This window comes from Scophthalmus maximus, chromosome 11, assembly GCF_022379125.1.
Source record: "Scophthalmus maximus strain ysfricsl-2021 chromosome 11, ASM2237912v1, whole genome shotgun sequence".
In the NCBI taxonomy this organism is placed as follows: domain Eukaryota; kingdom Metazoa; phylum Chordata; class Actinopteri; order Pleuronectiformes; family Scophthalmidae; genus Scophthalmus; species Scophthalmus maximus.
In genome coordinates this window covers 4,565,001-4,589,110 of record NC_061525.1, presented here as the reverse complement: position 1 = coordinate 4,589,110, position 24,110 = coordinate 4,565,001, and the positions used below count along the sequence as shown (strand labels likewise).

Genomic DNA, 24,110 nt, shown 5'->3' with positions numbered 1-24,110 from the left:
GCTGTGAGGCGACGGCACTATCCACTGCACAGGACAACATCACAGGACAAAAAATAAGAAACCGCATAATAGGCCGCCTGTATAATAGTTTCCTCTCATCACCATGAGAATTGGAATTACGGGGGTAAAGATAACAATGCTACAGTTTCCCATTTGGACTCCTTTTGTCAAGAGACAAACTTCAAAAGAGGTGACCTTTTCGGTCCCGATGGTGGTACCTCGACTGCACAAGAACATTGCACGTGCATCATGTGAAGTACTATCCTTGATGGTCTAGGTGCTCCACCAGCACTCCAGCTGTGTGCTGCCTGGCTTAAATGTCCTTGAGTCAGATACTGAACGTTGGATTCAAGGCCGCATTACGAGCAAAAGCCTGATCAGAGTCCGGTGGTGCAAGACTCGGAGTGAGGGAGCTGCTTTCCTTTCAGTGACGTATGTCAAGTCCTCCACACCTGCCAGGTGAGTGAGAGCTGTGAGAAGGGAAATTTACTGGGAATCTAATGGCTTGTAGCTGGATATTTATTAGCAGACACTTGTTGGCTCGTGGCGCATTGTTGGCCGAAGACAACAAGTCAGAAGTTGAAGAAGATTTTGATCAAACCACAGACTGAGACTTCGTAAACGCCATCTATTTAAACAACGAGTGGTAAAATTCAAAGTGATGTATTTGTTGTAGTACCATATTATTAGACAGACTGTAACAATGAGTGCATCTTTATGCCACAGTGACTACTTTATGTTGAATACTAATTACACATCTGAGTGAACAAAAAGGACATTTGGCGTTCCCCAAGGCTCCATTGTCGGGCCTCTTCAGTTCAATAGGCACGCTCCCATACGCTCATATGATGCAAAACAACAAAATATACTCTATGAAATGGTGTGGGACAAAGGGCTGTTTCAATCCCAACTTGTCTTTTAGCACAGATCTAACAAAATGAGACATAACCTGAGCTTTAGAGGTGCTGGTAGATGGATTTTGTTACCTTTGAGCAGAGGCAGACGAGCTCTATGCCCTGCTTCTGGTCTCCGAGCTCATCTGGCTGCTGGTGATAGCTTCATATTCACTCTACAGACATGAGTGTGGTGTCTTTTTTAACTAACTATATTAATCTAACTCTATATAGATATTTAAAAAAAAGTCTTTCAAGATTATGTCAAGAATGAAAAGACCTGAAAAAACGTTGTGCTTTTGTCTTTGCTGGGGTTGACCACTGTAACTGTGTCTTTTAGACTGCTGAGGTTTACCACCGGCTTCTCTTTACACTGGCTTCCTGCGTGTCGGACGGCGCACCGAGAGTTATGGTTCAGTGCCAAAATATGATCTGCTGCTATGACCTAAAGAATCAGCATCTTTGACATTTCTGAAATGTCATGGATTACAAAACCAAGTCCAATACTTACTTCAATTGTAATCCATGTGTCTCAGCGACATCATTTACATTTCCAAGTTTCCCGTAAGCCACACTTCAATTTTCTTTCTTAAAATGCTGTGTGTTCTTTTACAGTATGTATCGACAATGGTAACTTACTCCAGTTCCTTGTACCACATAATATGAAAGAACAACTGTTCAATTTGCTATGACACCTGAATGAGCACAAATTGGCAACACTGTCTGAGGAGCTTGAGTTCCTCCATACCATATTGTGCTTCCTTATTAACTATGCTAAAATCTCGAATTTTTGAGGAATCAAACTGGTTTTGTGCAGCTTCTTTCTCGCTCTGCCCCCGGACGCCCTTGGACCGGTTTGCGTATGCTGGAGGAGAAAACTGGCTGAGCTCAAACTATCTGCACTAGAAAGAGACTTGTGTTTTATGTTTCTTTTTACCTCAGCACAATGCTGCCACAGTGCCCTTGAGCATTTACCCCGCAGCGGCTCCAGTGGAGTGTGGCGACTGCGTGTGTGAAAATCCAGGGGGTTAAGATTTCAGCGATGTGCAGCATCTCAGATCTGTTCGGTAAAGATGCTTTACGGAGCCATAAAGGCTGCTGCCGAGCCCAAAGAACCGTTTTATGATGCCGAATAGGGCTCATGTGTATATATGGTCGGTTAAACTGTGTAAATCCTCTTTTTAATGGGGCCATTTAAAATGTCGGTTCAGCTTTTTACAGCAGAGGGCAGCAGTGACGAAATACTGATGGCTCATCAATATTTTCTCAACCGTCCGTATGTATTTTAATGTATTGTAATGTATTTTGTATGTCTGAAGGTTTCTCCCAGCTAACTCCCTCTGATGAATTCATTTCTAAATCATCCTTCATTGACACATGCTATTATACATTTTTGTATAAAATTATCAAAAAAGTCGTGAAACCATGAAACTGTGTGGAATAAGATTATTTGACAACCTTAAGGCCACTTAACGGGGAAATTTAAGGAAACTTGATGTCAAGTGGTTCTAAAACAGCCTGGTGGATCTCTAATGAGGGATGGGCATGATATAAAAACTACACATACTGTATTACAATGTATAAGGCAGCTCTTCTGCAGCCTGAAAATAAAATCAATGATTATCATTTATCATTCATCATTTATCCTGGGAATAAGGTCAATTTTAGAAAAACAGTTGAACAGATTTCTAATGTGTCATAGTGTATTCTCTCTGTCTCTCTCTCTCTCTCTGTGTGTGTGTGTGTGTGTGTGTGTGTGTGTGTGTGTGTGTTTGTGTGTGTGTGTGAGAGAGAGAGAAGTGCAATATATTTGTGAGGAACCTAACTCTCAAAAACACACACATACACACACACACACACACACACACACTCCGCAATGTTTCTCTCACTAGTGTGGCAGATAAATAGAGATAAATAACCAAATCACACTGACTCAACAAAACAGTCAGTCACTCTTCTTCCTCCTCCTCCTCCTCTTCCTCTTCCTCTTCCTCCTCCTCCTCCTCCTCTTCCTCCTCCTTCTCCTCCTCCTCCTCCTCCTCTTCCTCTTCCTCTTCCCCTTCCTCCTCCTCCTCCTCCTCCTCCTCCTATCCATTCATTATATCAGTCCTCTTCTAAACCATTTGTCCTTCAGCTTTACTTCTCCCCTCCTCCCTCCTCTGATGGAGTGCTCTCACGAGAAGGTACGCATTATTCTTACATCGTCACTTTTTCTAATTTAATAACTAGATGGGGGCACTAATTCACTAAACCACTTACATTTCTGCAGATCACAGACGCATAACTTTACACCACTGATCTGCTTCGGTAATACCATATTATTTGAACGAACCAAAACACATAAGAGTCTTTTAACATCAAATCAAGACTCAAGAGTGAAATTGAAATATGTGATATATATATATACATATATACATATGTATATATATATAAAGTGTAATGGTAAGTTGACTGGGAAACAGAAAATGCAAAGACAGGAAGTGTTATGCAAAATAAAGGAGGAAATGGACTTTACAGAAACACAACGAGATGTTAGACTTGGGTTTAGTGTTGGGGTGAGGCATCTAGTTTGGACGGTGTGTGTGTGTGTGTGTTTGTGTGTGCATGTGTTTGTGTGTGTGTGTCAGAGCTGTGGTTTTCTCGGTGTCAGCAGTTCAGCTTTAAAGGTTATATCCAACCAAGCCAAACTGAAGTGAACAGATGGATGCAGCTCCGGGTAGATGAAAATGAATTAGATGATCAAATAATTGCCCTTATGTTGGGGGGTGGGACCATTAAAGAGCCAATCATCTATACACAGTCACATAAATCAATGAATGTGACTTTCAGTATTCATGAAAACACGTTCTTGTGCTCTGCTGCAATAAAACAATTAATAAGTCAGAGGATTTGGGAAAAGGAGTGAAAAGCTAAATGTGAACGAAAATAATAAGCAAAACCAACAGCACATCCATGTCAAATGAACCAGTGCGCCGGTTTCCTTTAACGGCAAAGAGGAAAAATGCCCAAGAGTCGAGTTCACGGCACGTGGCCTGGATTTAGATTAGATTTACAGTAATGAATAAGCCGAGCAACTCATCGCAGAGCAGTGCTGCTCAAACGTTCCCTCTCGGCAGCAGACTAAACACACGTACAGTGTGAGGGGGTGTCAGTCAGAGACCAGGAAGGAGAAGGACAAGTCAGGGAGGGAGCAGCGTGTTCTCTTCAACAGACCTGCGTGGTATGTTCAGATATTTATATAAAAACAACATATATATATATATTTCATCATTTTGTATACATTCTGCAATGAAAAGAAACTCATAACAAGAGTCTTAGTTTGTGACAAGCGTTCAGAGTGAAGTGAATGGAAAAAGGGGGCGGAAAAAAAATGTTCTTGGCTGTTTGGATGTTCGTCGAGCAGCAGCCGTCATCTCTATTGGATTGGTCAGCAGGTGGTTCTGTTCAAGTTGCTGGCGACACACACACACACACACACACACACACACACACAGAGGCAGCGGGCGAAAACGTACAGGTGCAGGGTTCAAGCTGGTACATGTCTCATGGTTCTTCACAGGCGGCAGCTTAGAACGCTTAACCTTTGACCTCCGCCATCCAGCCATGAAGACCCCCCTGCCCCTCTCCCTGCTTAATAGGTCTTTAGTGTGTGCAGAAGATTAATTAAGGTCTACACACACACACACACACACACACACACACTTACTCTGCTCACATTTGGTGTATTACTGGGTTTTGACCAACAGAGGGAAGTAGTACATCTCTCTCTCTCTCTCTGTGTGTGTGTGTGTTGGAAAGAATTCAGCTCGCCCCGTGGCAATGTGTGTGTGTTTCTGATGTCAGGGGTTTGTACATGTGCACATCTGCGAATGTGTGTTTATGCTTCAGTCTGTCTGCACTAGAACTATGTCAGGGACAGAGCATCGCAGAGCACATGTGGTGACCGGAGAGCAAGGCAAGGGAGCAAAAGGAAAGGGTGAACGGAATGAAAAGGAAGGAAAAATACTAACGAAAATGGAAGGGGAAAGAAGGAAAAGGAGGATCAAAGAAAAAAAGAAAGGAGCTGAGGAGAAAGAAAAAGCTAAATGTGGTTTGAAAAGAAGAGATCAGAGGAGAGAGAAATGAAGTCACAGAGGAGAGAATCACAGACGAGAGGAGAGGAGCGTGGAAGAAGATCAAGGGAATCGATAAGGGGCGTGAAGAGTCGGAGAGAGAGAGAACAATGGAGAAACCGAAACTAGAAACCAAAGGTCGAGTCAATCGCGCCTGTCATCTCCCTGTAATCACAGGTCCATATGTTGGAGACTGTGGGCAAGAGAGAGACCGAGAACAACAAAGTGGAAAACACAAATCCAAAAAAAAGGGTCCAGATGAAAAACCAAGATAGAAATGCAAGGGAGAGGTTATTAGGGGAAGGTGGTTAGTGACAGCAGCCAGAACAAAAACCCACAGGCATTCTCTCTTTCCTACCAACAAACAATCTTTTTTATTTTTATTTTGTCTCCACACCATTCAATAAATACAAAAATACAAACCAGCTTCATATTTATAAAACAACAACGATAGAAAAAATCCATAAAAATATTACTTATTTTCGAGAGAGAAAAAAACCCGGGAACAATCAAAGAAGAGAAGCGACAGAGTTCGTCGGGGCGGCGGAGACGAAGGTGTCGCGGTGGAGCGGCCCGGGGCGGTTTCAGACCGAGTCCTCTCCCGACGAGAATCGGCCCGGTCCTGGTGCCGACACGAGTGGAAACAGTCTTACAACCGATGGAGGTTCAAACACTGACCGACCCACATCCCCTGCCAGTAAACTATAATCTGTAATCTATAATGCTGATTTGTCATATTCTTTACTGGTAAAACATGTGCGCGCACACACACACGCAACACACACACACACACACGCGCACCCACACACGCGCACACACACACACACACTCGCAAGGCCACAAGCAACTCTTCTCCTTACTATGTCCAGTGAGAGCGTTTGGGAGCCACCGTCCGCCCTGTCCGTCAAACAACTCTCACACTCTCTTACCAACATTTACACTCGCCTCACTTCATATCTACAACAGCACCTTTTGTCCTGTTGAGCTGCTTAGGGGGAAAAAAAATACAAAAAAAGAAACAAAAAAGAAATTCCAGCAAAAAATTTAAAAAAACGGAAGGCGGGAAGCAGAAGGCAGCAGGTTTTTCGCAGAGTCATCCATTCACTCGCCGAGTCTGTTTCATCCCGTCTCTCCGCCTCTCTTCTTCTGTTCATTACAATCCTGAAGCTGATAGCAGGGTGGGGTGTGAGGGAGGGAGGGAAGGCCCAGTTTGGCTCTGGGTGTGGGTCCGTCTGGGAGGAAAAATGGGCTCAGGGTCTCCCCGCAGATCAGTGCCTCCGGGTCGGTCTTTTGTCTGGAGCTTTAATCGACAGGTCGTCCTCCTCTTTGGAATCTGTGGGAAACACAGGGAGGAAGTTAAGTCCCGCGCAGTAAGATGGTTGTGCACGACAGCTCGAGGTCTGGGACACAAACACTAACTTGGTAACTTTGTAAATGACTGGGGTGTACAAATGGAGCTGTCAGTTATCGGCTATGCCAGTTTAGTCCCTGCTGGCGTTGGGCGCGTGCTCATTGCTCACCAACACATTCGGGGCAGCAGGAGCCGTCCCTGCGGGTGATGTCGGAGCAGGTCAGGACGGGACACTGCTTCCTCTGACACTTGGTCACGCCGTGCTGCGGAGAACGAGAGAGGAATGTGGAGGGGGTTGGTGAGAAGAGAGTCTGACAAGGATACACGCATCTAGAAGAGAAAATCCCGAGTGCTGTCATCCAATCATGTTGCCACACACCCGCACTTCATTAAAACAATGTAACTCTCATAACTTATTGACTATTCATTCTAGTCTTTACCATTGTCCCGTTCTCTGCTCTGTGTTTTTAGTCAATGTGTGTGTTTTTATGTGTGCACCATAGAGTAGCATTTTTAATTTCGTTGCAGGAACTCACAAATTGACAGTAAAGTAAATTCTGATTCTTTGTTTTGATCTCGGAGTGAGATGGGGAGCAACCCCAGCTCACAGTTTACTGCACCGTGACAGGATTGTCATGTGAGGTCTACAGTTTTATTACACTGCATATCAAACTGGCGACTTGTGAAAACAAAGAGTGCTTTTTATTGCACCTAACCTGAATTCATTGTTTTTTAAAAAGTCACTCATTGGCTGCACACCAGTGCAGTGTGTGATCTTGATTTAGCCGCTTTGGCCGACATGATTTGTGAATTAACGATATTTAATTCGTAGTAAGCTCCTATCAAGCACAGGCGTTGATAAGAGCGGTTCTGAATTTGGGGATCATGAGTTTATTATACAAATTCTTTTAATAAACGCCGTGTCTCGTTTGAGCTGGCATCTGATAGTAAGTAATGCATAACTATTGCCAGGAGGTGGCAGCGATGCACCTGAGAGCTGCTTGCCAACCATCATTGAAGAACAAAATGATGATACTAATAAAGAGAAGAAGGAAGCGTTTGAACAAGGCAGCTGTCAAGACTGTTCTGTGTGGAACTCTCAACGCTACCTCAGATTTGAACGTATAACACGTGATGGTTTCATGATGGGATCACTTTCACTTTGTGATGCTGAGAGAAGTTAGTTTGAACTGAATGAAGCCGCACTGTACTTACGTCACACCAGCAGTTGATGCACTTCATCTCCCCCACCACTGGCACCCAGGGGTGCCAGTTGTCGCTGTTCTGGTAATAGCTCTTGCCGAATTTGCAGTGCCGCGGGCCGTCCGCCTGCATCATGTCGCTGTGCTCCAGGCCCGCCGGCGTCCTCTCCTCCTCCGGACACTCTTTGCAGCAGTCGGACGGGTTGCGTCGGACGGGGTGACTGCAGGTCAACGCGGGACACGTCACCTTCTCGCAGTGCACCTCTCCTGTAGATCCCTATTGAGAAAAACGCAGCATGCAAAGCAGGTTAGCTGCAATTCTTTTGAAAGCTGACTTATTGTCCAAGCAACTAGTTGAAAAGTCTGAACCTTCCTCCAGGAAGAAATGACAAAGAAATGTGCTTTTGCCTCGTTTTCTTTGGAGTCCAACACTAAATAAATGATCCATTAAGGGCTTTTGGAAAGTAAATCCAGCCAGATGTGAGTGGGTTTGTTTACCTTGCAAGTGCAGACAGCGCATTTGATGTAGCCAAAGGGAGGTACAAAGGGATGCCATGTGGTTCCCGGGGCATGCATCTTCTGGTCTCCTTCAAAGTAACAACCTGGGAGAGAAAGGAAACGAGGAGGGAAAAAGTTGAGTGAGGATGGTCGGCGAAGGAGCGGCCCCGAATGATTCAGCAATAACCTCCAACTGTCGGAAGAGATCCAGTTCTTGTACAAGCACCGTATGAAAAGACACAATGGGAGAGAAAAAGACTTCAGAGGGAAAACTACAACAAAAAGTAGGTTTATACCTTCAGGATGTTCGTCGACTCTCTCTGGAGCCTTCATGTCCTTGGGCTCCTTCCTCTCTGATAGGGAGCGCAAAAAGGAAGCAGAATGTTTTAAACTTTATGATCTCGAAGGGGAACACTTTGAGACCAAAAAGGATCAAATGTCCACAGAAACCAAGGCCTCTAAAGTAGCAGATCCACTCAAAAAGTATTGCGCACACTGACACATCAAGTGTCGGACTCCTCTCACCGTCACAGACAGGGCAGCACTTGTCCTCGGGCTGGATGGTTCTGGAGCAGGTCAGCACCGGACAGATGACCGGATCGCAGATCACCGTTCGCTTCTACGGGAGGACAAACAAATGCACGAGGAGTGAGTTTGAATTGTGACACAAGATGGGAACAGTACTCCAATAGGTCCTTCATTTGTGTCACTGCCGCCTGCCGTGTTCGGCCGTCTGTACCTGGCAGCTGCAGGAGAAGCACTTGTCGTAGCCGGGCGTCCAGCGGGAGCCGTGGGCGCGGTGCTGGTTCTCGAAGAAGCAGGTGTGCGGGTCTTTCTTCAGCTCCTCGGGGTCCTTCACGAACAGGTCGTCGAACTCGGCCTCCTCCGCCTCCCCCCGGGTCCCGAACTCACAGTTGTTCGGCACGTGGACCTGGAGATGTTCGGAAGAGAGAAAAGCAGGGACGGATGGAGGAGGGGAAAGAGACGTAGGGCGACGTGTGTCGAGGTAGAAGGGGGACGAATGAAAGAGAGGCAGAGGAGAGACGGGGGATGTTAGGAGATGCGTTGGCCACACCTGAGTGCAGGCAGGAGTCGAGGCCTGCTTGTTAATCGCTCCCAATGCTGCTGTGCTCCTGAGCAGATGGCCGTTTATGTGTCCGACCCGTTTGCTATTAAAACAGCTGGAGCCCACCGAACAAAGGCGACTCACCGAGCACTACACCTGCGAAGCTGCAAATGGGTTTATGGCTTTGTGAGTGTGTGTGTGCTCCTGAACCCCAATTAAATTTTTACTTTTCAACAAGAATCTCTCCAGGCAGACAGCACCTGCCAGTGAAAGTGTGTGTTTTTGTGTGGGTGGCCCTGCGACACTGAGCTGGTTAAAGCCGCCCCCCCCCGAGGACTCAGCTACTCCTATTCTTCTTCATTTACCTCTCTCATTCCATTTCCATTGATGCTGCCAATATGGCACAAACATTTTGGGGGAAAACAAAAAAAGGGAATTTCTTCTTTTTTTTCAGCTTGGCTCTGAGATACTCGCAGTTCCAGCACGCAACAGTTTTAAAATAACAACAACATTCGTTTAATTCAATTCAAGTTTAACATGTTGTAATTGTGTTTACAGCTGAATGCATCAAAATGTCTCCTCTCTATTATAATAAATCAACCAACTTATAGGTGCCAAAGTCGTAGGCACAAAACGATCTCATCAACAGCCTTCTGGCCAGACTACGCTGCTTAGTGTAGGTGCTGTTTTACTGCGGCATGGTTGTAAAATGATTGTCTTGCAATATTAAAAAGATGTGTGCTCTGCTATAACAGTGCGTTATGGCCACCGTGCTGTGGCCAAGCCATGGCAGTAAAATGGTTATGTCATGGCAGCACATGAGGCTTTTTCAGATTTCAGTCTTGGGAAAATGCCTAAAACCAACGAGTGAATGCACTAAAAACGTGGACAATTCAAATAAATGCCCAGAACAGTACATTGTGTAAGTCTATGTGGATAAACGTGTTATTCAAACGTGCTAAATGCTCGTAAAGTGGTTGCTTTGGGCTTTTCTTTACGAACCTTTCCTCGTATTTCTCCTCTGGGGTTGAGCTTGGTGCTGACTTGGATGAAGGCCGTTCCCTGGTCCAGGTGCTGCAGTAATTCAACGCTGATGTCCTTCAACACTCCCTGAGCCTGGAGGAAGAGGAGAGGAGAGAATGGGATGTGTTTCCACGTGACTTTTCGTGCTTGTGGTCTGCTCCCATTTTGCAGTCTTCGCTGAACGCCGGCGTACCTGCGATCCGTAGAAGCCCGTCAGCAGCCTCTTGTGCGGGGTGCTGCTGTCGTCTATCTCTCCGATCTCAGCCAGGCCGTGGAGGTGGGCGCTCACGGTGAGGTCGTCGGCCCTGCTGAGGCCCGCGACCACGATCTCGTAGTGCAGGTGACACTGTTTGTCCACCGACACCCAGGCGTGGCCAGAAGCACCGCTCCTCACCGGTGGAGACACAAAGTGGCCGGCCAGAGGGGTAGGCAACTCTGGAGGAAGGAAGACGTAAAAATAAAGCGAGAGCGGATCCAGGACACAATTTATATTAATTGCACCATTTATAAAGCAATTCCATGTGTTTTTGAATGTGTTCCTTGAATTTCCTGCCCTCCTCCCTCCCCCTCCTCTGCCACCTATCCTCACCATGTCTTGGCGCCTCCAGGCCGCTGTAGGGCAGGGCCTTTATCTGCCCCCTCAGCTCCCCCTCCTGGCTGTGCGCCGTGGCCACGTTGATGAACAGCTCGTTCTGCAGCAGCATGTGGATGTGCCGCGCCTCCAGGCGACTCCAGCTGCCCGTCGCCTGGCCTGTGGCCTTGTCGTACTCCGGCGTCAGGTCGTACAGGACCGAGCGCTTGTTGCGCCGCCGCGGCTTCAGCTCGATGGTGAGGCCGACCACGTCGCTGGTGAGACCGGCGACCTGAACCTGGGGGAGGGGGGATGAGGCACAAAAAAGGCTCTTTGTCACTTCAATTGAGTGTTTAAAAATTCAGTGATGACACTGGTCACATGTCAATCTGCTGGATGTAGACTTTTTCAGCGGAGCAGAAGAGATATCATCTGTCCAGTAGTTAAACAAAACATAAATCAATAATAGAGAATCTGGATGTTTCAGTATGAGAGGAGCAGATGTCATCTTGAGAATCTTTGACACAACGGTTGAACTCCAATTATTATTCAAAGCAGAGACTATTTAAAGGTTAGGGGGGATCTTTGGTTAGTGATTACTGGTGGGTGTCGCTGAGTTTCATCTGCTGAACTGGACACCAGTAAAAAGGGAATGCATTTAATGAGTCCATGAGAAGACTGGGGATTTGCAGATTTGTTGATGGCAGAATGGGTATTGCGTGATTTAGTGTGATAGTCACACACAGTTCAACAGTGTCGACCCACATGAAGCGCAATAGGTAATTTTATGTTAACTGAGAAACGACAACCGTTTTGAGTGTCAAACACGATACAGATATAAGAACAAAACGTGAATAAATTATACATCCATAATGGTCTTTTGTCTAATCGATAGATCAGAACCGTACCTGGTAGTCCAGTGTGCCGTTGTCATAGAGGTTGAAGATAGCGGATCCCACGCCTCCCGTCTTCCCCGGGGTCAGTGCATCACCACTGGACATCACACTCTGAAGAGCTGAGCCAGACAAACACTTATATTAATATTTAAAAAAAATCAATTTTAGAGCAAATCTACCGCGTATAGAAAACCATTCACAGTTCTTTCCCTCCCTCACGCCGCAGTAGAGCCTGACAGCATGCGGGATGAGGCAACCCCGTTTTTTGTCACGTTAAAAATGTGATGGTGCGGTGAAGGATGGGGAGGACGGGGGGCACCTCACATTCTGACACACACACACACACACACACACACACACACACTGAAACCACATACTCATAATGTCATCCCTTCAACCAGAAAAGAGTCATTGCGGGGACAGATTCAATTGAGCCACTAATCAGGGGGCGTTTTCTGCTCGTGTAATTGTGTGTGACCTTGAGCCAAAAGCATGTTGGAACAGACACACACACACACATGCACAGAAACCCACCCGAGGTTAATCCTAAGAATGAGGTAACCCTCGTTGAATGCGGTAGGCTTAAAAAGATTGAGCTGAAATGACAGGAAGGAATGAGTAACAGAGAAGGATGAGAGAAGTGCAGAGAATTATTATATATATTTTTTTTGTCTTTAATGACAAGCCAGAGATACACAGAGAGGGCAGCGGACGCCAGGATGGACGTGAGACGGGGGAATCGGCGGGATGGGAGAGGGATAGCGGGAGAGCGAAGGAGAAAGAGAGGAGAGGGAGAAGAGTGTGTTGGGTTCGAATTCTTCATACATAACGTCAAAGCCGTTAATCACAGCACTGGAACACCAGCGAGGAATCAGGTCCAGCAGACTGTGACCTTGGCAGCAGCAGTGTGAGAGAGAGTGTGTGTGTGTGTGTGTGTGTGTGTGTGTGTGTGTGTGTGTGTGTGTGTGTGTATAAAAAGTTTGATGTGCATTTGTGTGCATGACTTTGTGTGTGTGTGTGTGTGTTAGACGATGAAACAACGTCTCAAAAGGATTTCAAAGTGCCGGACACCTTTGTGTTCCGTGTTCATGTTCAAGTATGCATCCCATGAAAAGGCCATGTGTGCATGCTTTTACGGTTTCAGAAGATTGAGCTGTCCACAACATTCCAGAAACCTCTCTTTCTCTCACTCACTCACACACACACACACACACACACACACACACACGGACACGCATACACAGTGTTGGTGGGCCACCAAGTCAAACAGAAGGTCTATAAACACGGTTTTCCCACAGCGATAAGACTTGAAAGGATGGAGAAAGCAGTATTTATAGAGAGGAATGACAAAAACAGTCACACATGGACAAGCACAAACCGACGGCGACGCAAAACACATTCTTAGCAACCTACGTGTTTGTTGCATCGACAGTCCAGAGAATACCAACTGGCCGGGAATAGTGTGCGAGGGGGGAAACATGCGGGGGACCGTACAAACGTGTTTGTCACGGGCCAGCGGGGACACTCACTGTCACAGGATTTCCTGCCGGTGATGAAGCCCGAGATTTGCCGGGGATCCTGAGCCTCTGTCGCCACGGCGATCTCCAGCTGACCGCGGGATAGCCAGAACAATTCGCGGCTGTTCAGGTCCGTCAGCACCTCGGCAAAATCGGGATCCTGCACAGATTGTGAAACAGCGAGGCGTTAGATTGTGGGTCAGCTGTCGGCGGGTACGTGTCAAACCTCAGATATTGAAAATGTGATTGTATAAGATCTTGTTGAAGTGATGCTGGTTCTACATTTTACCGGTGTCACCGAACCCCAACGTATTCAGAAAAATCTCCACCTGATGAGATCACAAACTAAGAAACCATTATGGACTCAAACTGTTCTGCTGCATGAAAACAAGTGCAAGTGCGCGGAAAAATGTGGCTTGCATTGCCTCCACATCTTTCATATTGAGTGAAGTTTAATTTCAAGCAGGCAGACTGGACCCTGGCAAGAGGGGGGGGGGGCTGGTCAGGATGTTGAGAAATGTTGGATTAATAGGACAGATGTACGAGCGCGTTGAAGAAATGTTACTTTTATGACCTCGGGGCCTCGGTTCAATATAAATATACATGTACCATAAATCCACGCAGCGAGGAGCCAAGACAGAGTGAGAAACGGAGAAGGGGCCGGACGGAGAGAGAGGATGACTTATATTTGGGAAAATGAACGGACAGCATAATTAGGGAGAAGTAAGGTGAGGAAGGATATATTGAGGTCTCGTATGAATCAGGAAGAGCAGTAACACTGTCAGGGTAAAAAAAGAAAAATGACTTTGCACATTTCATGCGTTTGTTGTCCTGTGAGCGTTTCAGTCACATCGGGTTTCGGCTCAAAAGGGAGGACGTGTTGTGTGCCAGTTGTTTACATGCCTCTGTGACTGAGCTCGACTCGGAGTGAGTCAGCGGCTTCGGTTTTCGCGTCGAGCTCGAGGACACTCGCGGAGGTCGCGTTGACGAGCTCCAAACTTTTCACATGCTTTTTTTTCACGGACGGTCTCTCTCGCCGCCAGGCCTGAGAGAGGGCCGCATCGGGCCCTTCATGCAATTCCTGGCAGAATTAAAAACAGGCCCGCCTTTCATCACTTCTCCCCTCCCTCCCTCCTTCCTCCCTCCATCCATCTCAGCCCACAGACCACTAACCACTGACATGTGTGTGGAGTGTGTGCGCAAGTCCATCCTCTCGACCTCGCTCCCCTCCCTCCTCTGTCTCTCATCCCCTCGTTCTGTCTCCTGCAAGAGCTCCCCGAATGCCCCCAGTCCCCCCCCCCCCCTGAATCTTGTCTCCATCCATTTCTCTTGTCACGTCTCGGGGTAGTTTGCTGTGATCAGAGCGGCGACGGCGACAACCACGCTAGGATGTGGTGACCGGACCACATCCGTCTCAGAGAGAGGGAAGGTGGTGGCGGTGGCGGTAGGGGGAGAGGGGGAGGAGGTTGCTGTGTCATATGTTCCTAACCAACAACAACACTGCTCCTCCTCCAGCCACTGCCTCCCCCTACTTCTCCTCCCAGATAACACAGGGGGGAAAAGCGTAATCTGGTCGGAAACACGGAAAAACATTTGGAACTGGACACAGTTCCAAATGTTTTTTGCTTTTCCGGCGGATTTTTTCAAAATGAAGATAAATGTATTTGCTACAAAATATTGAAAAGCCCCTGCAGTCCCTCTTCGGTGTGTGTTATTACTCACGTGAGAGGTGATGTTGGCACGGATCTCTCTCAGGACGTGTTGGCGATACACAAGCTGGACACGGATGGGCACCGACAGGAGCTCTGAGGAGAGGGGGGCAATGCTCTCATTATCGTGTCTGCTACACCAATGTCTCTCCTTCAACAGTCAAAGATTAAAGAAGGTTTATAGATTGAAGGTGCAGTTTATAGAAACAGACGGACTGAAAAGATCCCAAAAGACAATCTGGGTGCCAGTGTGTTTTAACGTAACATTTTGACGCTTTTCGCCAGCTATGCCCTTTCTTAGACCCAAGTTTTGCAGGAGTCATATATATATATATATATATAAATATATATAAATATATATATATATAACTTTCGACTTATCCACCTCCTCTGCTCAAGTGTTAGTCTCTTGTGTGAATCCATCACAACCCTCCTCTGACCCGCAGTTTCCTCTCACCATACCCTCGGACAGTTCCTTCCTTCCCCCGTTGCTCACCTTTGTCCTTGTGTTTGAGCAGGCCTTGCAGAATGAGGATGAAGTGAAGGTTGTTCTCTGTGTCACTCAGCGTCAACATGGCGATGCCTCCCGTGCCGGAATTCTCCTCCTCGGATGTCAGCGTCGAGCTGAACGTCTCTGCATGTTTCGGACACAGGCGCATCACCACATTGAGTATCTGCATTCTCTCGTCGCGGGACCTCAACACAAACTCTCCTCTGTAAACAAAGACTTCACTTTTCTCTTCTTTCGCTACGCTAATCCGTCTATGGCTTTTTTAAGATTACACGAGAATGTATACAGTTCCGCTCGATTTGTAAATAATGAGGTTATTGTGTGGAGCAGCACAGAAAAACAAAGGAGTGCACATGTTTTAAAGGAACATTACAAAAAAAACAAAAAACAGTGAGCCGTGAAAATGCAGCAACATCCTACATGTACACGCACCAGCAAACAGGGCTCTGTGTTTGATGATCTTTCCCTCCACTTCTTCTCCTCTAGTCGTTGATGTGGTCATGCGGATGCGGATCTGCTCAGACTGCAGCTGTCGCATTAGAGGCTTAGCCAGGTTCTTCCACACTCCACAGATCTGCACACACACACACACACACACACACACACACAGGGAAGTGAAGCTGCAGTATTTCGAAGCGGAGACAGAGTTGTACGAGGACACCGTCTTATATTCGGGCTGTGATCTCAAAATTGCTTTCTGTATTTCTCTCTCTCGAGCATGGGAAAAAAATAACATTCGAGCGAAACTGACAAACACACGTGCTACACACGTCGAACTTCGCGATTGCACTATAAACCCCAGGCTGCGAAACCGCCAACATAAAACCACCACGTCTTCCAGAGAGAAGAGAGAAGAAATGTGGCAGTGCGCCGGCACTTCATAACACAGAGTTCAGGGGTATAATCTCCATTTTAATTAGCCATATTCTCTGTGTCCCTGCTGGGCAGTGATGTAACTTGTGAAAAATTCTCTCTTTCCAATAGCTTCGCTCCAGCAAACCACAACCCCACCACCAACAAACTTCTTTTCTGTGCCGTAGAGTTTTCTCCAAGGTCCTCCGGCGCTTGACACTGACATTTATCTAAAAATAATAAGAGGACAAGTTTCTGGGCACTGTATTTGGGGGAAGGAAGGGCGGGGGGGGGGGGGGGGGGCTCCTGCCTCGCTGAGGAGATTGAGTCGGGGTCTGAGGTGGAACGAGGGGAGATTTGTGCGTCTTGGCAGGAAGCGATGAGCAGCGATCGAGTCAATACCTCGGGGAGTTTGTGGACATGCGTGTGTGGGCGCTGCTGTTACACCGACATATTGGTTTACTGATTCATCAGGACGAAAGTGGCCCTTTCATTACACTCAGACTTGTGCATCTCGAATCTGACGGGTGAGCGAACGGCGATGTTTAGTGCAATCAGACGGAGTTTATGATGTTTACCGAGAGGCAACAGAGCCAAAATGAGCTGTGTGTGTGTGTGTGTTGTGTTTATCATTTAATATTGCAGGGTGAGTTATGAGAGACGATGTTTCAGCATTTACTACAATGAAATACACAGACACACACGCAAGCACAAATGACAGAAGAAAGAGTGGAGATATTGTCTTACCATGTCGGACTGTCCCTTCGGGACCCTGTACTCAAAAGCAGTGGTACCGTCTGAATCCAGGAAGACTATTTTGCTGGGACGTACCATTCTGCAGTGAGGGGAAGATCAAAACAGTTAAGACATTTATGTCAACTCCATTTCACAACTTCTCAACAAAATGATCCAACAAACAACAGACAAGTCGTGACGTCCTTTAGAATTGGCTTCTCTAAACACGTCAGGTTTGTTTTGGGGGGGGGGGAGCCGAGGAGCTGGGACGTTAGGCTGAGCAGTAATAGGAGAGAGCAAAAAAAGAATTGAGGGCAGCTGACGGGGCAGCGTGTGTTTTTACCTCTGGTATGTGATGGAGAAGGCCAGGCTGGTTCTGGTCAGAGAGAAGCGAGCTCTGGCAACACCACTGGAGCTCAATAAGTCTGTCCCGCCTGTCAACAATGCTACAAAGTCTGCAGGAGGAGAGGAGAGGGAAGTCAGAGTTATTTATTTGAGTGTTGCTTTATTTACACCATGTGTTGCACGACGGCGAGGTGTCCAATTTCACATTTGAACAGTTATCTCAGAGGACTACACTAGTTTCTGTCTTTCGGCTGCGCTGCTCACCAGAGCGGCTCTCCCCGGGGCCCATGTCCTCGGAGCTCAGGTAGGACCTGTCGTTGTAAGATTTGTGGAGGTCGTCCTCCTTCTCTTTCCCCTTCTCGTGGAAGTACTCAAAGTTCTCCAGGACAGAGTCGGTCTGCTTCTTGTCATCATCACCTGCAGGAGCGGAGGAGAGCAGTTAAATACGCTGACATGCCTGCAGTTAAAGGACCAGGGCCTTTATGCAAACGTGGAGAGATGTACAGATGTTATTCATGCAGTCTGCCAATATAGTGTGTAACAGCTTTTGGCGTTTGAATCCTCCGCTGAATCAGTTTTAATTTGATCCGATTTTGTCGAATATAAACATGTTTGATTAGTTTTCATTTTTCTCATGGTATTCTCGTTTTTCTAATAAAGGCTCCGAGTGTTTGCATTTGGAAAGACATCCTTATCTGGCAAGAAGTGAGCCCGAAACCCTTCCAAACACACATTCTGCTACGACGCTCTCCGAAGACCGAATGAGACGAAAGCATCAGCTGTCCACTTTATGACTGTGTTATGGATACGGACTGGGAGTGTGAAATGTGTGGACGATGAATTTAGAGGATGTAGAAGATGTCAGACAATTTCAAGGCAATGGCGAAGGTTAAAGTCATTTCCTCTGTCCTCCTCCCTCCTCTCTCTCTCTCTCTCCATCTCACCCAGGGAGGGGAGGGAGGGGGGGTAACTAACCGGGGGAGAGTCTCTTGCAGCTGAAGAGCTTAAAGAGAATTGAGAGTGACACTGGCGTGTGATCCCAACAATGACCCGCTGTTCCACACAAACTGCTATGCATCCTGATGTAATGTGTCAACTTCATTGCTTTTCTTACTCACACACTCACACACACACACACTCACACACACACACACACACACACACACACACACACACACACACACACAGAGTGGTACTAATTCAGCCAAATAAAGACACGCTGACACAATCTTGAGAAAGAGAACCACACGTAGCCTCTTAGTCACCAGAACTTGTCACCCAAATTTCTCCACAGTTGCTCCGGGGGAGCAGATGGACTGTCTGCTTTCTGTCTCAGTGACTGATTCACACACACACACACACACACACACACACACACACACAGACTCACACACCTAATTTCTGCCCCCACTTTCACTCCCCTCCACTGGGCTCGCTGAGGGGCTTCTGGCCAGTGTCACTCTCACTTCTCCCCACTTAGAATTACTGTATCCTTACTTTCCTTAGGTGCACCAGTCATTACGCACGCACACACACACACACACACACACACACACACACACATACGTAAACACACAAACACACAGACATACACACCCTTTTCCACCCCTTGCACAAACACACTTGGTGCCTTGGTGCCAAAGGTAAGACAAACACACTCAACCTTTTCCTTCAAACTTTACCAGTCATAAGCCTGCCCAATTTTTCTGACACAAACGCACACGCACACACACACACACAGTGCTTTACGTTAATTTTCCATTCCATTACCAGACACACGTGGCATAAAAAAACACCCAATCTGCTGAATAACGGTGCCGCATGAAGACCCACCATCTGTGTGTGTGTGTGTGTGTGTGTGTGTGTGTGTGTGCGTGTGCGCATAGGGGAGCCGCTGTAACTGTCTAATCGGTGGAACTGTGTGTGCAGCAGTGTGTAGACGAGGTAAGTAGCAATGTGTGAATGAGGCTAAATAGATGGGTGGTACTTTCAGTTGTGGCTAGTTAGAGAAAATGTCTATTAGATGCGGCTGAACGGAAAATCAATTGACGCGCTCGTCTAATCAAGAAGCTGTTCCGAAGACTTACTGGCTGACCTGCGAATGTACCAACAGGGAAAAACGGGGGTAGAGAGGGAGAGAGGCACGATTCAAAGAACTAACAAAACAGAGAAAGGGGCCGTTGTGGCGGCCAAGGAGAGAAGCTTTCCTTTTCTCTTCTCTCATTCCTCAAAAATTCAGATCAAGAAGTAGACAGTTCGGAGCAGTGGAGGAGAGTGTCATACCTTTAGGGCAGGTTTTACAGCAGTGCCCCGGCAGAAGGACGGGGTCGTCACAGTTCGGGTCGGGACAGTCCTGTTTGATGTTCTTGCAGTTGACCTTCCCGAACACTTTGCCGCGGCGACTCTTTTGCTGCAAACGATAACAGGAAAACGGTGCATCAGACAACAAACTCCCCTTCTCACAAACTAGTGAGCGCGATATGTATATAGATGTACATAGAGAGGGTGAGGTCAAACTTACAGGTTCGCAGAGGCACTGGACACAGTGCATGACACCGAAGGGCTCCCCCAGATCTGGGTGCCACATGTCGGCCAGAGAGTAGAACCGACCTCCGAATGAGCATCCTGCAACGAAAACACCGCTCAGTCTTCAGGGTCAAACATCATACAGTTATGATCGCACCTCTTTGGCTCTTTCCAAAACAAGAGGCGGCCTTGATTAGAAGCTATGCAGAGTGACACGATCACATGTGAGGGTTGTCCTTTGGAATTATGCTTGAATGAATTTACGGGGAGCAGAGAGAGGAATTTGAGTTGAGGTGTTTTTTGGAGTTATGAGCCGACTTACATAACGTTCCTGATATTTAAGAGTGGGGAGAAAAAAAAGCGCCAGACTGAATGTGGGATGACAAACTGTGCAGACCGGGCTGTTTGTACCAATTCTCTTATTTTCAACAAATAAATCTTGCACAGCTCACTGCCCAGGCATGTCGGGAGGCGACTGAAAACTCCCTGGACGCCTCATGAGTTTTCGGAACTCGGCCTCGCATCCTGTCTCAAATAAATGATCCATGAGCGAAGCATGGGAGAAGTTCCATTTTCCACTGAGAGATGATGGGGCATTCCCAGAAATACACAAAATGTAGGCCAAACTTCTTTTCTTTTCTTTTTTTTTAAACAGATTTGAAGACGGCATTTAAGAAAATAGAAGAAAATAGGTTTGCAATAAAGTCTACTTGATACACACATATTTAGAGCTGCAACAGTTATTTGGATTTGCAATCGACTACTAAATTAATCCCCAACTATTTTTTATAATCGATGAATCACTTTGAGTAGTTTTTATGAAAAAAAAAAGTAGTCATAATTCTCTGATTTCAGCTTCTTAAATGTGAATATATTCTGGTTTCTTTGCTCCACTGTGACAGCAAAACTGAATATCTTTGGTGTGTGGACAAAACAAAACACATCATCTTGGGGTTTTGGCGAAACACGGTCGACATTTTTAGAGGAAATACTCGACGGATTGTTGGACAATGACCATAATCGTCAGTTGCAGCCCTACACATATTGAAATGGTGAATACAGTCAGCACCATAGAGAGGGCAGTGTTTGTTATCTGCTTCTGTGTATTATATTTCAAAGTGAAACAACTACCAAATACAGTGTGAACACAAACTGGGTGTGCACATCCACACACACACACACACACACACACACACACACACAAACACACATATTTAAACCCTCCAAAAAAGATAAAAGCAAAGTTCCTCACCAACCCTGGGACACTGTCAAAGCTGAGGGCCACTAGATTATAGTCATCGGGTCACTTTAAATGCAGTGTGCACGAGTCCTGTCACAGCTATAAAAACACTTCACCGCACTAATAATATAGGCGAAGCGTTGTATATTGATTTTACAGGAGATTAAAGTGTAGCTCTCGGTGTTATCACTGCTGCAGTGCAAGTGTTATCATATCATAGTGTGGTTAGAATAAGTGCGCTCGCGCGCGTGCGCGCGCGCACCATCAACCTGGTTCACATTATTCTTTCATTAAAGTGCACGTCGCACGTTTAAGCAGCGCAAGTCCGGTCGCAAGGGGAGCCAACAAAGCTGCGCGCCGCTCGCTCCGCCTGCCACCTCCGTCTCTGCGGAAATAAATCATCCGCGGGCAGCCGGCGCTTGTAATGGAAAGTCGACTGATTGCAGTTTTCCAGCGTTGGATTACACGCCGGGGCCGGCCGGCGAGCTGCGGCGGCGCAGCGCGGAGGCGAAGTCGCCTTATAAAAGCCGCGCAGGGCAAATTTTTTCCCTTTTTTCAACACGCGAATCAAATGGCGTCGATCCGCTGCGGTTATGACTCAGATGTTTTTTGCCGCTTTTTGGCGTCTTTGCACACTGGCAATTACGGGACGTTGCCGGGGGAGGACACGTAGAAAAATTCAAGGGAAGTGGGTGAGTGGGGGGGGGGGGGGGGACGTTTTTTTAAAACTCAACTTTAAATGGTGCGTTTAGGCTACATACACTCGATAGGGTCTGTTGAGCCTCGTCGCCTTCACGTGCAGCAGTTTCGAAGGCGGAGTTCGCCACCCGGCCTTGAACGCACCACCAAATCTCAAATGTGACGAAGGCAAAATTAAGTTGTTTTTTTGTTTCTCCAAGCAAAAAAATAAATACAAAATGACACAATGCTAACAGTGTGAGCGTGCTTAGTTGTTAAAATAAAAAAATGTAAAAAGGCATCCATTTAAATAAATTCCGAACTTTCATTTTGTTAGCTAGTGCTAACCCTTGGTGTGGTTTGGGTCAAATACACGGAGAAGGAGGCCTAACTGGTTTTGAATATTTAAATATGTAGTTGTTATTATGCTGCTTGTTGTTAGCCTTAATTCTAAAAAAAAAAACACGTAGTCACTGTACAGTCACATAAGACCCATCAATGCGCAGAACTGGGCCCCTTGAAAATGACGCATTTTAGACAGAGTTCTGACTTCCGCCCCTGTGAGCACAGTCCGACATGAGACGTTTGGAGCTGTGCGCGGGAACAGTGATCCCATTCGGTTGTGTTGGTCTCCGTGTGTCTCACCTGACAAGCCCTTGAAGGGCAGCGGCTCCCTCTCCGACTGGATGGGCAGCGCGGGAGACTTGAGCCGCGAGGCCGCTCCGGCGCGCAGCCACGCGCAGCTCAGGACGCACAGCCAGGAGCGGAGCGCGCGGGGGAGCAGCATCCCAGACCCTCCCTCTTAGTTCCGTCTCTCTCCGCTGAAGCTCTCCCTCAAAACCTCCGACTTGGAGCGACTTCAACAAAAAAGAGAAGGAAAAAAAGACGTGAGGTGGTCTTCCTTATATCCAAGTGCCCGCGGTCCTTCGCTCGAGGGGTCCCCCCTTTGCGTTTTCAAAAAAAAAAATCACCCGACTTCCACACTCAGGTTTTTTGCAGCGCGCGCGTGTGTGTGTGTGCGTGTGTGTGTGTGTGTGGGGGGGGGGGGTCTGTCCTCAGCACCAGCAGCCTCCTCAGCGGTCCCGTCCCGTTCTCTTTTATAGCCCGCTTCTCTGACAGCTCGAAGCAGCCACCGGCCGGGAGGAGGAGGAGGAGGAGGAGGAGGCGGGGGAGGAGGCGATGGGAGGGATGGGTGACGAGTGGGGGGTTGGGGTTCGGGTGATGGAGAGGGAAATCGACGCCCCTGTCGATTTCGACCCTTAAGATATGGAAACGAGCCCGCGTCTGATACACAGTTAGGGCCAAAAACTTTGATCACACTGGTGTTACCCCCCCCCCCCCCCCCCCCCCCCCCCCCCCCAAAAAAAAAACCTTCTAGGGACAAAACGTGAAACTCCCTAGGTGATTAGTATTAGTTTCACTAATGTAATTTTGTCTTATTTTTCTGCCCACTAAAACTGTCAATATTGACTAATATTATTGATTGATAAGATCAATCAGATTGATAAGTATAGGCCTTGGTTGCATGTTGCATTTATAATGAATGTTGCATATAGGTCTAGAAGGAACTTTTAACTGCTTAACCTTGTTTGAACTGTATTATTATCATCATCATTATGCCTGTGTTGGTCACTGATACCAAATGTTCCCTTTATTCATTTGCCAGTGTGATTATTTGTCACACGGAGTGCAAGTACAGTGTAACAGCCTCGACCCTTCTGCTGCAGTCTTTAAAGAATCGGCCCCAGTGTGGTTGGTGCCACACACTCGAGTCTGAAGGAGAAGAACTACAGTGCATCTGTTGTGACCCGCACTGGAGAGAAAGTGTGAGTCTCCAGATCCCGTGCAGTACGGAATGCTGTGAGCGTCTGCCGCCGTGGCCGGCTGCGCCGTCTATTTTTTCAAGTGCGTTTGGCGCTGAGACCTAAGTGACTTAACAGAAACAAATGAACATAGTTGGAATACCTAGAAGCGAAGCCCCGTTTCAATTTGTCCTGGCCTTCTGCAAACCTCTGTCCTCTCTCAGACCCGGCATGAACTGTTTCTTTTGGCCCGGGCCAAGAAGCCATACCTAGAAGAGTGCGCTTCAAATCCCATATATTAGGACTCAGTTAAATTTGTAGACCCCCCAACCCCCCTCCCTCCCTCACATGGACACAGGTGCCAAAAGCAATTCAACCTCGAATCTCTTCGAGCTCACTGTGGCCATTGTGGTGCTTCACAACATCAACAACGAGTGAAATTTATTAGGGCCTATTTAGATCTGGGAAACGTTCCCACCGAACAAAGCCGAGCGGGTTGAGCAACAGTCCAGTTCCTCGCCGGGGTCCCGCGGGGGCCAGGACAAACGCTCCGCGGTTCAAGTTTACATTACTGTAGTGGCGC

The 24,110-nt window shown here is 47.1% G+C and overlaps 1 protein-coding gene across 2 annotated transcripts; it reads right to left on the bottom strand.

Annotated features, from left to right (window-relative positions):
* Positions 1–4,083: 4,083 nt before the first annotated feature.
* Positions 4,084–22,798, bottom strand: chrd (chordin). Of its 2 annotated transcripts, none has more exons than XM_035623621.2 (21): positions 22,371–22,798; positions 19,803–19,906; positions 19,565–19,691; positions 17,546–17,698; positions 17,280–17,391; positions 16,949–17,036; positions 15,782–15,923; positions 15,335–15,472; positions 14,852–14,934; positions 13,142–13,289; positions 11,625–11,731; positions 10,735–11,014; positions 10,339–10,580; positions 10,125–10,238; positions 8,796–8,987; positions 8,582–8,675; positions 8,353–8,409; positions 8,057–8,160; positions 7,572–7,835; positions 6,526–6,619; positions 4,084–6,338 (listed from the first exon to the last, which is right to left on the bottom strand). In XM_035623621.2, the coding sequence occupies exons 1-21, from the start codon at positions 22,510–22,512 to the stop codon at positions 6,274–6,276; spliced, it is 2,850 nt and encodes a 949-aa protein (XP_035479514.1). In that variant the 5' UTR covers positions 22,513–22,798; the 3' UTR covers positions 4,084–6,273. The 2 variants fall into 2 exon arrangements, with proteins under 2 accessions (XP_035479514.1, XP_035479516.1); XM_035623623.2 differs by lacking the exon at positions 22,371–22,798 and adding an exon at positions 21,060–21,215.
* Between the last annotated feature and the right edge of the window lie 1,312 nt (positions 22,799–24,110).